At 47.7% G+C, this 12539-nt stretch overlaps 1 protein-coding gene across 2 annotated transcripts in view; it reads left to right on the top strand.

Moving 5' to 3' along the window:
• The window catches only part of LRRC7 (leucine rich repeat containing 7), a 170139-nt gene extending 162129 nt beyond the window's left edge, over positions 1-8010 (top strand). The window contains exons 22-24 of one of the 2 annotated variants that reach the window (XM_075759119.1): positions 208-300; positions 2913-2987; positions 7468-8010. In XM_075759119.1, the coding sequence (XP_075615234.1) occupies positions 208-300; positions 2913-2987; positions 7468-7575 (276 nt within the window). In that variant the 3' untranslated portion in view covers positions 7576-8010. The remainder of the gene's footprint in view (positions 1-207; positions 301-2912; positions 2988-7467) is intronic. The other variant, XM_075759118.1, reaches the window with a different exon arrangement.
• The last annotated feature ends 4529 nt before the right edge of the window (positions 8011-12539 follow it).

Raw genomic sequence — 12539 nt, 5'->3', positions numbered from 1 at the left:
TGGTATCATTGCGGCATGCTAAAATCATCAAAATACTTTCTGTCGATAACGAAACTCTACTGACTTTTACTGTTTGTGCAATAAAGCTTTTGAGAGGGTCAGCTCGTCTTGTTAACGGTGAAATGGGATGTAGGAGAAGAAGATGCCATTGTTTAGATAGGCTCTAATGTTGGCATTGACTTATCTTGCCATATCTTTTTAATCTAGTTTTGTGTGAGGATAGAGAAGAATCCTGGCCTTGGTTTTAGTATCAGTGGTGGGATAAGTGGACAAGGAAATCCATTCAAACCTTCTGATAAGGTAAGTTATACATTTCTCTCTAAATGGTCCTTATTTTAGAGTGCCATATAGTGGAGACATAGATAACATGAGCAAAATTTTTATGCACTTCTGTTGGGATAATTGAAAGAATTTTTCCCATATTTGCTTTTTTTTTGTTAGGGCAGTGTTGTTCACGGGGGGGTTTTTTTGTTAATGAAGACAAGGGAATCAAAACAGAAATCATGTGGGTGTCTGCCTTATATTCCATGCGTAAGATAATTTTTGAGACTGTTTTCTGAAGAATCATCTCTCTCACTTTTTTCTGTTAAGAGTCAAAGTAGGCCCTGATTAAATTTTCACTAAAGTCATTGGAGGGAATACTAAACCAGTCATAGCATCACTAGGTAGCTGAAATGCCAGGGTTTATAGCAGCCGTATCAAATAAAATCAGCCTGGCCTGCAAACTGGTGTGGAGATCAGTGGTGCCTTGCATGGATCAGACACCATGGCAAGCAGTCGTCTGTTCTGGAATGCTAATTAAAAATGTCACCATTCTGGTACATGATGGTGAGGGAGACTCAGTGTTCATTCTGGGAATTACACATTTAAGAGGTTGATAAATCTCTTTACAGTACAAGGAAGCCTAGTAAAAATACAACGTCTGGTGATTATCAGCTACACGGGGCTTTAGGATTAGGAGTTGGACTCTGAGGGCTGTGAATTCATCTGTTCGGTGCGGGAAAACTGACTGGAGCTTGTTGAAAAACAAGTACTATGGGTACCTCTCAGTTAAACATATTCTTCGATAATACTGGCTTCAGTTCTAAGAGGCAGTCATAACTTCCATAAATATTGAGAATGTCTGGCAAATGATGAAATTAAAATGATCTTTCAATCTCGTCTCAAAAATTGGAGATCTGCATGCAAATTAAAAAAATAATTTCCCCACCACTCTGAATTACAACAGAAAGCTAACTGGAAATGTAAAATACGCTTGTATGTAAGAAACAGTCTAACACAGTCTTAATTCCTTTCGATTTTCTCATTGGTAATCTCTGTTTTGAACTTCAAGGATAGTTGTACATGACCATCAGGCATTTTAATGACTATCCTATAAAACATACTCATTTTGGTGCCCTTTGAGACTGCACACTGGAATTGCACTTTATAACATCACGGTCTTTTTTTCCACAGTTTAATGTATGATGTTAGAATTAAGCTATACTTCCACTGTCTATCACTTGCCTGAAATTATTACAGAAGGGTCTCTATCCCGCTGTGAATGGGTCTGCACCAGTGATACAGGCGGTGCAGGAGCAGCTGTAGCTAGACTTCATTTTACCAGTAGCAGAAATGCAAAATTGTGTACTAAGGGACTGATAGGGTGGTTCTATTGGAGGAATTAATACCTAAAAGGGGGTTTATGTGTTGTTAATCTGAAACATTGCTTCCCGCACCGTTAAATCCAATTTATCACGATTAAATACCACGGAAGCGATAAGAGGGTGCTATTGTCTCTGACCATACATGCCAGTTATCTGCGATGATTTTAAGTCAGGCATGCGGTGCTGTTCTGTCCGTAAGATGAAACGAGTGGGGACAGCAGTGAGCACTCCTCTGCATAGTGATGGTACACCTCTGCCCTAACGCGCTGGTGAGACTGTGGTGGAAGGTCAGGAAAAGCGGTACAATCACAGAAGCGATCAGTCCTTTTCAGTGGCGTCTCAAGTTAACGGGATGTGGACGAACTATAAGCAGCCCATCGCTCTGCCTCGAGGAGCTCAGGTTCTGTAAGGTTAACGGAAACACTGGGTGGTACCTGGCTCCAGAGGGCTTTAAAATCCCTCAGGGACACTCTTACATGGTGGTACCAAGCAGGGAGTTTCTCGGGTGTCTCTGGGAGCCGTGTAAATGGCTGAAATTGGGCCACTGCTCAGTTCTAGAGTCTGCTGAACGGTGTTCGCCCTCGGCAGCGGGGTAAGGCAGCGGAGGAGGTGAGACTAAGGGCTGCATGAGCTCTATGGGAAATATTGCAGATGTGTTCATCATCTAGGAACTCAGTCTTTGATTTTGGGTTATGTTAACGTATTTTACTGAAATTCTGAAAACAGATCTAAAAATATCCTTTATTACTTAATTTTTCCCCTTTCAAAGTCATTCACTCTCAGACACTGGATTAAGGGGCAACCCTACAGACCATTGTACTGAACATCTCAAGGGCTGAATATCAAGACTGCTTTGTAGAAATTGTTTTAAACTTTTTTTTTCCCCTGGAGGAAGTAAACAAAGATTACTGTATAGATTATGGTACACATTATTCTAATAAATTAATGCTTGCTCCATTTTAATTATCCTCCCGATAACCCTGTTACCCTTGCCCTATTCAAATTGGACATTATTTTGTGATGTGGAATCTTAGTTTCAAATGACCCACAATTATATTTGTATCAGGTGAGAACTAGCTGTAGCTCGTGGGGAGCTGCTACAAACCCGTACTACTGTTTGATTACAAACAGACTTTAAAAAGTGTTTTGTGTTTAGACCGTTGCCAGAGTATATAAAGCCCCCAGACACCAGTTAGGGAGACCCCTGTATTTTGGGAACTAGTTTTTGGTGATAGCATCCTAACCTCTGTTACTTCTGACTTATAGGGTATCTTTGTTACTAGGGTTCAGCCTGATGGACCAGCATCCAGCCTGCTCCAGCCTGGCGACAAGATCCTCCAGGTATGCGTGGGTTTAACTGAACTCAGTCTTTTTCATCTTAGAAGTACAATGATATTGCTGTCAGTACAAGTTCACTGCCAGTTTTGTTACTCGAATATTGATTTCTAACAGAGTGTTACTCGCAGTACTTTCGAAAGCTGGGCTCGCAGGGAAGGAATAAAGCAGCCCGACTGTCCCCCGTTTGCCTGGCAGTTTCTGCTCCCTCCCCGCGATACTAAGGCACATGGAGGCCAGCACCAGCCTCCTGGGAGGGAACGGCACTGCCGGAGAGGGTTAGTGCTTGCAATCTGTCACAGGAATGATGTGACACAATTTAAACTCTAAAATGAAATTAATCCTTACATCACATCCAGCTTTTCCACGCTCACAGCGCAAGAAGGTGCAGGGAGAAAGGAGCTTTACAAGCAGTTTCCCCAGCAAAAGCATATGGCAAAGCCAGACGTGGTTAGAGCTTTTGCCTCTGCAGCTGATGTGACACTGCTGTAAGGAGCCATATAGTCACATTTTTTGACAGGATTGTAATGGGCTTTTGCTGCCTCAGCATTTCTGAATGCACTTGCATGAAAAACGGCCACTACCAGATCCACCACGGGAGCATCTGCATAATGGACAGAGAAATCTCAGCTTTTTGTTTCTGTTTTGTTTCTGTTAGAAATATTTTCTGTATTCCAGTGAACTTTTTAAATAGAAAGACAGGCTATTCCTGAGCACAGCTTTCAAAAATTCCTCATTCACAGAAAATAATGGCTGTCCATGTAGAAAAGGCTTTCCTACCATGTCCTGCAAGGTTGTTTCTTTTTTTTTCTTAAGCCTGGAAAATGTGTTACCTACTGGCAGCAAATAGTATTACACTGACAAAAGGAAAAGAGTCATTATAGATGTCTGAAAGGCTTATGACAGTTTTTAAAGCCTTTCACACTGATCAAGGCTAAGAGGTTAACTGTGGTTTTATGGGTTATATGAAGTCAGCACACTGAGGATGTGTCAGACGCCTTCGGTAGCCTCTCTCCGCCTGCCTCCCTCTCTCCTTCGCTCCCCCTGCCCCTCCAACCCAGCACGGGCACTGCGGTACTGAGCAGCTCCCAAGGTTCTGCTGCATTATCTTTAGGTAGCAAATGTCACTCTCCTAATTTATTCCTCACTTATGTTGATGAAGTTTGTTTGACTTTGCACTCTCAGTCATTCTCGTAGGATTGTGGATCAGTCTCAGCAGAGTTTCTCGTTTGTCACTGTCAGTACATCATTTCAAATTCTCTGGCAAGAACATTTTCCTTTTATTTGCAATTACTTCTACCCATGCATAATCCCTGTTACCAGGTGTTGATTTATATTGTGGCAAGTGGAAGGGCGTTCTTTAATCTCATGAAGGAATTAACAGAGAAGAAACCACAACTGCGATGAAGGCTATTTTACTTCTGAAATATAAGCAAAGCCTTTAGCTAAAAGTATCCATTTCCCTAGGCAGTAAGAACTCGAAATTATTAATACTCTGTGGCGTCACTTCACCTCCCTCCCCATTTTCCACCGTTACCATCACCTCTGTTTGTTTTCCACACCCGCGCTGGCTGTGACACCAGTTTCTGCTGGGACTCGGGGGGAGGAGCCATCTTCCCGCCTTCCCTGTCTTGGCCCACTCTGTCCTCACGCTGTCTGCCCCGTGTTCTGCTTGTAGTAGCCTCGAGATCTGGTCATGCTACAGGCTCTGCCGCCCGTCATCCCCGGCTGACGCTTCCCCGGTGTCGCTGGCTGGCGCCTGTATGTCTTGTCGTGGCGGGTGTCCCCAGTGCCACCATTACGAGAGCACCTCGGTGTCTGTGCACCTTCTGTGCTCCCGTGCAGCGAGTTCGGTTCACTCTAGATGATGCACAGGAAGATATTATCAGACTGAGACTCCAGGGGAAGTTTTTTAAATACTTACAGGGAAGAATTTGCTTTGCAGGATGTTTTTAGGAGAAACAGTGTCACGCATTTCTGTGTCTCCCCAAGCAGTTTTGATAAAAGAGGAGGGAAGCTTTAAAAATTAAGAGGCTCGATGTTCCCTGGGTGGACTCAGGCGGCTCACGGAGAGGCTGTCCTTCTTAACCGCGGTGCCGCCCGGTGCCTGTTTTTGCTAGAAATGAGTCTGTGTGCGCGTGCACGCACGTGTGCGCCTTCTGCCTGGGGGAGCACAATGGGTGTATCTTTCCCTTCTGTGTCATAAGCTCCTAAGTTATGTATTTGATAAGTAAGACTGGTTTTTCTGTTCTAAAATTAGCAGCAGTTTTAGTAGATGAGTTTTACGGAGGAACGCAGTTGTACGGCTGCCGAGGCTGTCCGCAGCTCTGCCAGCCGTGTCGTACGTCGCCGCCATACGTTGAAGGCTGCCCTTCACTTCTAAGAAATCTTGGGTTGGAGGCTCCATGACTCAGCTAAAAACCATTCTTTTGGACTAATAATTAGAACTAAATAATAACTCAATGTGTACCTATACATGTGGATTTTGTAGCATATTTTGTGGGGAATATGAGACCACAGCAGGAATGAAAGAAGTAGATTCTGATTATCGTTTATTTATATGTTAAATAACAAATCCCTCTGGGTGTGGCCTGCTTAGGTATTTTGGGATGTGCATCTCCTATAGCCTTTTTCCACTCAGAAACTTTTCCAGTAGAAAGGAGGTTTCTCCGCCAGCAAGAGCTGAACCCGCAGAACGTTTTCGGGCTCGGCAGCAGGCAGAGCTGGCCTGCTCTCAGGCTGGCCTAGGTTTTGTTCCCGAATGAGCGATGCAGACCCCAGTGAGCTGAGCGGGGAATAACCTGAAACTTCTTCAGCTTCCCTCTGAATTGTGTCAGAGTCCGAGTGGAATGCCAAATGGCTGCCTAATTTTGGCACATAAGTGAATGTCTTTCAAACTTTTCCTGCCTGAAATCTGTATTGCTGTTCTCAGAGCGAATACATTTTATTGCACAAGCTGAATGAAAATGAGCTACTGTCCACTATTGCTTGGACGCCGCTTTTTCCCCGTGCTCTGTGCCTGCCCGTTGCCATTCCGGTGCAGCCATCAGCGCTAGAGCTCGCGGCAGCTGACACCTTTGAACAGAAACCTTCCGGCGCCAAGAAGGCACCACCACACTCGTGGGCTTCCCGTTCCTGCAGAGACGTGTGCGCAGCACTGCTTTCAACTGCCGGGCTGGGCATCCCGGCGAGACGGCGTGGGGTGGCCAGGGGCATCTTCACTCCTGCGAGCTTGAGGGGGCTCTGGCAGTCACTGAGGCACTTGTCCAGTCCCGCAGCCCTGCTCGCGGCTCCGAGGGTGAAGTCTGTCTGCCATGGATGATGTGGCGCAGCACGGTTTTGTTGTGGCCAAGATAGCAATGTCTGTGGTCTGGATGTGTGCCGCCGATGGCTGGTGGCTCTTCTGCGGGGCTGTAATGTCACAGCAGCGGTAGTTCATTAACCAAAGCATGGCGGCTTCACTAACCTATTTTTAAATGCTAGCTAATATTATCTATCTATTTTGTTAAAGTGCAGTGCCGTGTGTTTAAGAACGGCTGTTAGCTAGAGAGGGCAGATTCTGGCAGGGGCAGCCCCACAGCCTGTCTCCCGATCACCTTCTCAGCCTCCGTAACCGCTGCAGAGCGCCGGTACAGCCGCACACCCGCGCCTTTCCGGACACGGTCCTGCTGCGCCCGTAGCGATGGGCTCCATGGGCCACGGGCAGTGGCGGTTTCTGCTGGCGTCTCTGGGGAGGGAAGGGGGAGCTTTGCACCCCCAGGTCTGCGCCAGCCCCGCGGCGCGGCCAGGGGAGGCTGAGGACCTGCCCGGCACCCAGGGAGTGCCGGTGGGCTGGCGTGGCTGGCCCCAGGGCAGGCTCCGCAGCGAGCCTTATCCTCGGTCCGTACCGCCCGGCTTCACTCTGCAGAAGGGTGGGCCTCCTACCTGGGCTTACTGCTCGCACTCAGGAGCCTGTTGACAATTATGTTTGAAATTTGACTATTTTAAATAGCATCGTCCCAGACAAGTTATAGGAAGATTTAATTAGCACTAAAGCAGAACAATTTATTCAGTGAATGTTTCCCTTTTGGTATATGCAGCATGTCTGCATGTGCTCTGAGCCGAGCCTCCTTCGCCGTCAGCAGCGCCTTCTGGCACCGTTAGCTTTCGTTGGGCTTCGCAGCCTTTGACACTCTTACATCCCAGCGTTGTTGTTTCTTCAGAAAATATGCGGAATACCATGGACTCGCAGAACAGTTCAGGTTGGGAGGTCATCCAGTCCAGCCCCTGCTCGAAGCCCAGGGGCACAGTGTCTGTCCGAGGGAGGGAGAGAGAAACGTGTTCTCTCGGTGGTACAGTCGCACTCCTGTTTGCAGGAAATCGTTATACGATTATCATTTGTTTTAGCCTTGTTTTTAATTTCATATATCCCTTTGCTCCCCCAAAGTGGAGACACTAAACAGAATTTCATTTGATTTCTCTTCTTCTTCTTCTTTTTGTGTTGCAGGCAAATGGACACAGTTTTGTACATATGGAACATGAGAAAGCTGTACTACTACTGAAGAGTTTCCAGAACACAGTAGACCTAGTTATTCAACGTGAGCTTACTGTCTAAATATTTTTTTATAAATAGTAAATATGTCTAGCCAGATCTAATGTTCAGACAGATTTATACATAGGAAACAAATTTTTTGCCAATTGCTGGACCAATGGCAAACAGTAGTGCCAAATGTATAATACTATATGTTAGTACCAATCATCTTGAAAAAATATATTAACTATATAAATATATTGTTCACGTGGCTATGTATTAGTTTTAATTGTCAGCCTCTGGCTGTGCATTGGTGCGTTTTTTTAATCAAGTTACTTCTTAAAGTCAATTTCATATGATTTCAAAACACAGAAGCACATACAAATTCTTTAGGAATTCTGCTGTCCATCAGAAACACTGCCTCAAAGTTGTATATGCCTTTATAAAGATAAAATATATTAACCTGTACTTCCCATGAAATATTTCTATCATGTCACATACAAAAATATAGAGAAAAAATATTTTCATAAACACCTCAAAGAAAGTATATATTAAATTAAATTTAATAATGTTCATTTATTTTCAATGCAAAGATATTATATGCCTTATGAAAATACCTGTACATATGCAGTGTGTATAGCTGGCTCCATATTAATTAGTAAAAATGTCACTATACAGGGTGAGATACTTAATAAATTATACTGTCAACTCTGGGACCTAGATATAAATAAGGTACATGGAAATGGGTTAACTTCCTTCTGTTTGACACTTTCAGTTGATTCCATGTGAACACACTAAATGGACGAACCGTGAGGTTAGACAGGTATGGTTCATAATCGGAAGAAGGTTGTGATGGGTGGCAGTAAAACTTCTTCTGTTGCTGCTGATTTTATTATTTAACTTTTTCATTTAGAATTATCGGCCCTTTACTTACCTTCGCCATTCCCCCAGTCTTACATCGTTCTGCATTTTTACCCTGGTCCGGGCTGTGCTTGCCCCCGCTCGCTATGTTCACTCTCGGTGAGGCTTTAACCTTTACACAACCCTTCGCTGAGCAGCGGTCCCCGTAAAACGAAGGGGAGCGGATCGATGCATCGCAGGGGGAGCAGCGAATGACGCCGCGCCAGCTCGGGAAAAGCTTTCCCGCTGAAGTACGCGGTTAGGAAACCCTTGACGTAAAAGTCCTGGTGCTCTTCCCAACAGAGAGCACCGACAGCACAGGAGTTTGCAAACCTGGTTCGGCAGGTCAGGTGTCCGTCGTGTTGGTGACTGACAGCAAGACGGAAAACTGTACGAAAACCTCCCAGGAGAGTTTTTCAGGGGATGCGGTTCCCGTTGGCCGGGATGACACCGATGGCAATGGGACCTGCTCCGGGAGGGCCAGGCTCGCTCCCGCCTTTCCCAGCTGCATTAGCAGCACCTGAAAAACCCAGGGCAGAGGAGCGCGGCCACAGCACGAGGGCCCGGCCGGAACACGTTGCTTTTCTGCTCACGAGAGCCTCGAGAAAGTCTTAAACCTTTCCTCTCTCCCTGTCAAGCACGCTCTGACCGAGGAAATGAGCCTTCAAATTAAACTCAGCTTCCAAAGCCAGTACTGCCGTTAGGTGTAAAGCCCCGCGTGCTGTACGGACCTAGTGCTCCTCCCACAGAGTACAAACACGCTTTGTGGAGCTTCCCGTCAGCCAGAGCCGCGCGCAGTCAGCGGAAGGCCGGAGCTACCAAAGGTGCTGTCGCGGTCCCGCGAGCCGACGTCCCCTGACGCCGCACCCCGGCGGGGAGTTCCCGCACGGGCAGTTTGGTGCGCGAGGGCCTTACGCCGGGCTCGAGGCAAACCGGGCAAACCGATGGAGGGGAGATCTGCCGCGGTCACTAAAGGCCCAGCGAGCGCCTTGGCGTCGGCTGAGGGGAGAGGCGGCCGTTCTGAAGACCACCTGTGCGCACAGGAAAGGAGAGAGAAAAATTAAATTACTATTGCTTAGTACAGTAGGAACTATCCCCTAATGTTATTATGAAGCACCAGCTTTTTCATTGCTTGGATTTTTTTTCTTTTTTTTTTTTTTCTAACTGCTTGGAACTGTTGAGAAGCAGAGTCCGGCCGGGCCGTGGCCCTGCAGCTGCAGCACGGGGTTTCTCTAGCAGCCATTCGGGAAGGGCCACTCCTCTGATTGCTTCCATCTCCCTCTTTCTCCCCAGTCCACAGAAACAATTAAGGTTATTAGTATAAATATTAATGAAACATGAATTCCAAGCTGCCCAAGCAGGAATTTTACTTTATCCGTGCAAGCATTCCTACTGGAAGAGCTTCTGTACCGCCGGAGTGGGAACACTCTGCCAGGTGCCACGGTGAGCCGTAGCTGATGCTAATCCCAACATTTACAATTTGAATAAATGATTTTATGATACTCAGAACATAAATTTGAATAATTAATACTTTTCAGTAAATTAAAATCTTCTTGATAGGACAAGCTGAAAAAGCTTGTGGAATTCACATGATTTGGGTTTGGATCGTTCTTTGCTCAATTTTTTCAGCTTTCGGTTTTCCATCACGTGGATGTAATTTCATAGCGTGCCGTCAAATCACGCAGGCTCTGGCAGAGCCCAGCCACGACTTTGCTAACATTCATGGCATTTCAGAGGCCAACATTTCCATTCTTAAGTCCTCACCGCCCTTTAAAAAAAAAGAAATAAGACTTTATTCAACATCACACTCAGAAAACTGTAGACACCTATGCAGCTTTTAGTTAATTATGTGGAATGGGAGTCGGGTCCCTTTTTGGGCATTTAAGCACCTAAATTCCTCTGTGGAGCTGCCTTTGGCTTTTCATGCAGAAAATCTCTGTTCCGGCTGCCGCCGCACACGCGCCCACACGGCGAAGCAGCGTGTCCCAGCCGCGGCGGTGGTGTCCCACCCGCAGGCACGTCGTGCCGGCGCCGCTCCCCGGCTCAGGAATCCTTCCTGGGACTGCTTCGGGCAGGAAAATGCAGTCGGTCACTACGGCAGCTTTGGGTCATGCTGTAACGCTGCCTGAGGTCATGATGCCCTCATCCACCTCCCCGCAAGCAAAACGACAGGACAGACTCCTGAGACACGTGGCAGCGTTAAATATACGTGTTACGTACGTAGCGCCGAAAAGCATGGCAGGGAGTTGTGGCTGCAGGGAGGATGATGAGGGCTCCGCCTTAGGGCCCAGGACCGAGATAACAACTTCCAGGTGGAAACTGGTGAACTGAAAAAAGCAAGTGAGCTTTCGTGCTTGTTCATGCCTTGTTTGGTGCTCGGTTGTTTTTCTGCAGATCTAGAGCTCAGCAGCATCGGCGGCCGGGGCTGTGTGCAGGACCGTGCGTCAGGATTGCTGAGTGCTTTCATTAATGGGAATGACAACAAAATTAAGTTAGTGCAGTGGAATGTCACACTTAAGTCCTTAACTTTGCCAAAACTCCCACCGACCCTAGAAAGGGGCTTGGGGTGGAGAGTTTGGACTCCTGGCTGAAACACACAGTAGTGAACGCATCAACCCCCACAGCTCAAAAAATAGCAAATACTTTCTTTTTTGGCATTATTTTTGTTCGAATTGGCTGAAATGATGTTTGGCTAGCACTAGCATTATGAGCAATTAAAATTGCTTTAGTGGGACTGCTTAGGACTTTGACATTAGTCCTTGGAAACAGCTCGCCCCTTTGGAAGGTCTGCCGTAACCCCGCAGCCAGTCACGCCCAGCCCGGTCCGCGGGCCGGCTACCAGGGGCTGCGCATGCTCCGCACGTAACCATGATATTTATTTTTTTTTTTTTGCTAAATATGATTACATGGCAAGTGCTGGAGGCAGGCGACGGTGCCTGCTGGGGTGAATTCCACGTGTGGGTTCACTGTCACGTGCGTGACCGCAGTTTGAGCAGGCCAGCACCAAAACGCAGGTGGTGTCCTCGCCTTGGGCTGTTCGGCACGCCCGAGCACACCGCGTGTCTCCCACACCGACTGTACGAGCCCTCAAACTCCGTTATCTCCCAAACGGAAATCTCCGTTCTGAGGGAACCCGGCTGTTAGAAACACGGTGGGGGTGTCCAGCCCGCGGCCGGCGGCTCGCCCCGCCGGGTTCTCGCCGCAGCGCTGCAGCACGCGCGTCCCCCAGTCCGTCCCTTCGCTGGGAACGCCCCGCTCGGCTGGTTTAGATTTTTTCCATGCAATAAACACTTAACTAATGATCCTCAGGGAAGGGCTAGATTAAACAAGGAAGCCTGCGATGTAATTCCCTTACGCTCATTTTGCAGCAAGTTTTCAGGAGCCCGGCGGCCGGTGGCAGAGCTCCCCCCGTACCCCTTGCTCCCCCCGAAGCCACGGCGTGCCCAAATCCCGGCGGCCAGACTGGCAGGCACTCGCTCGCTTTTCTGCAGGCTTGGTACAAGGCAGCTCTTAAGGGGAAAAACAAAAGAGGGGGGGGGAAAAAAAGGAAAAAAAGCTGCTTCCAAAGTGCTGTTCCTGTTTTGAGCTAAAAGCTAAGACCAGACCCCAGGAAGCCTGCCGGCCCCCCCAGCGTAATAATTTAATAATTGGCCCATCTTCCCATTCCCAGCTTACAGTTTTTATCTGGGTGCTGCTAAACGAGGATATTTAGAAGCCATTTGTTCACAGTAGCGCTCATTTTACATCTTCAAATCCGTTCTGATATTTTCCAAGACATTTTTTAACACGCCCGTGCCTGCGCACCTCTTGGAGGGGGGGGACGGGCTGTGCAGCGGGGTCGGCCGTGCCTGGCCAGCGGCTCAGCGCAGGTAACCGGGCAGGACAGAGCCGAGCGCGTCGGTGGCGGCCGAGCCGAGGGGCGAGTTCCTAACGCTGCGCGGTGCAGCCGCGGGACAGTAAACACGGCCGGTCCCTGGGGCTCGTGGGGAACGCGCAGCCCCAAGGGCTGCTGAGGCCTTTGTGGGCGGCCGCTGTCTGAGCAGGAACGGAACCACCTTGGCAACGGTGCTGTAAATGCCATTTTTTTAGCTCACGTAGGAACACCTGAAAAGTGAAGTCACTAACGTTAGAGACCACCGCTGAGCTTC

This window comes from Balearica regulorum, chromosome 8 (assembly GCF_011004875.1).
Source record: "Balearica regulorum gibbericeps isolate bBalReg1 chromosome 8, bBalReg1.pri, whole genome shotgun sequence".
Taxonomy (NCBI): domain Eukaryota; kingdom Metazoa; phylum Chordata; class Aves; order Gruiformes; family Gruidae; genus Balearica; species Balearica regulorum.
This window is presented reverse-complemented; position numbering and strand designations above follow the sequence as displayed.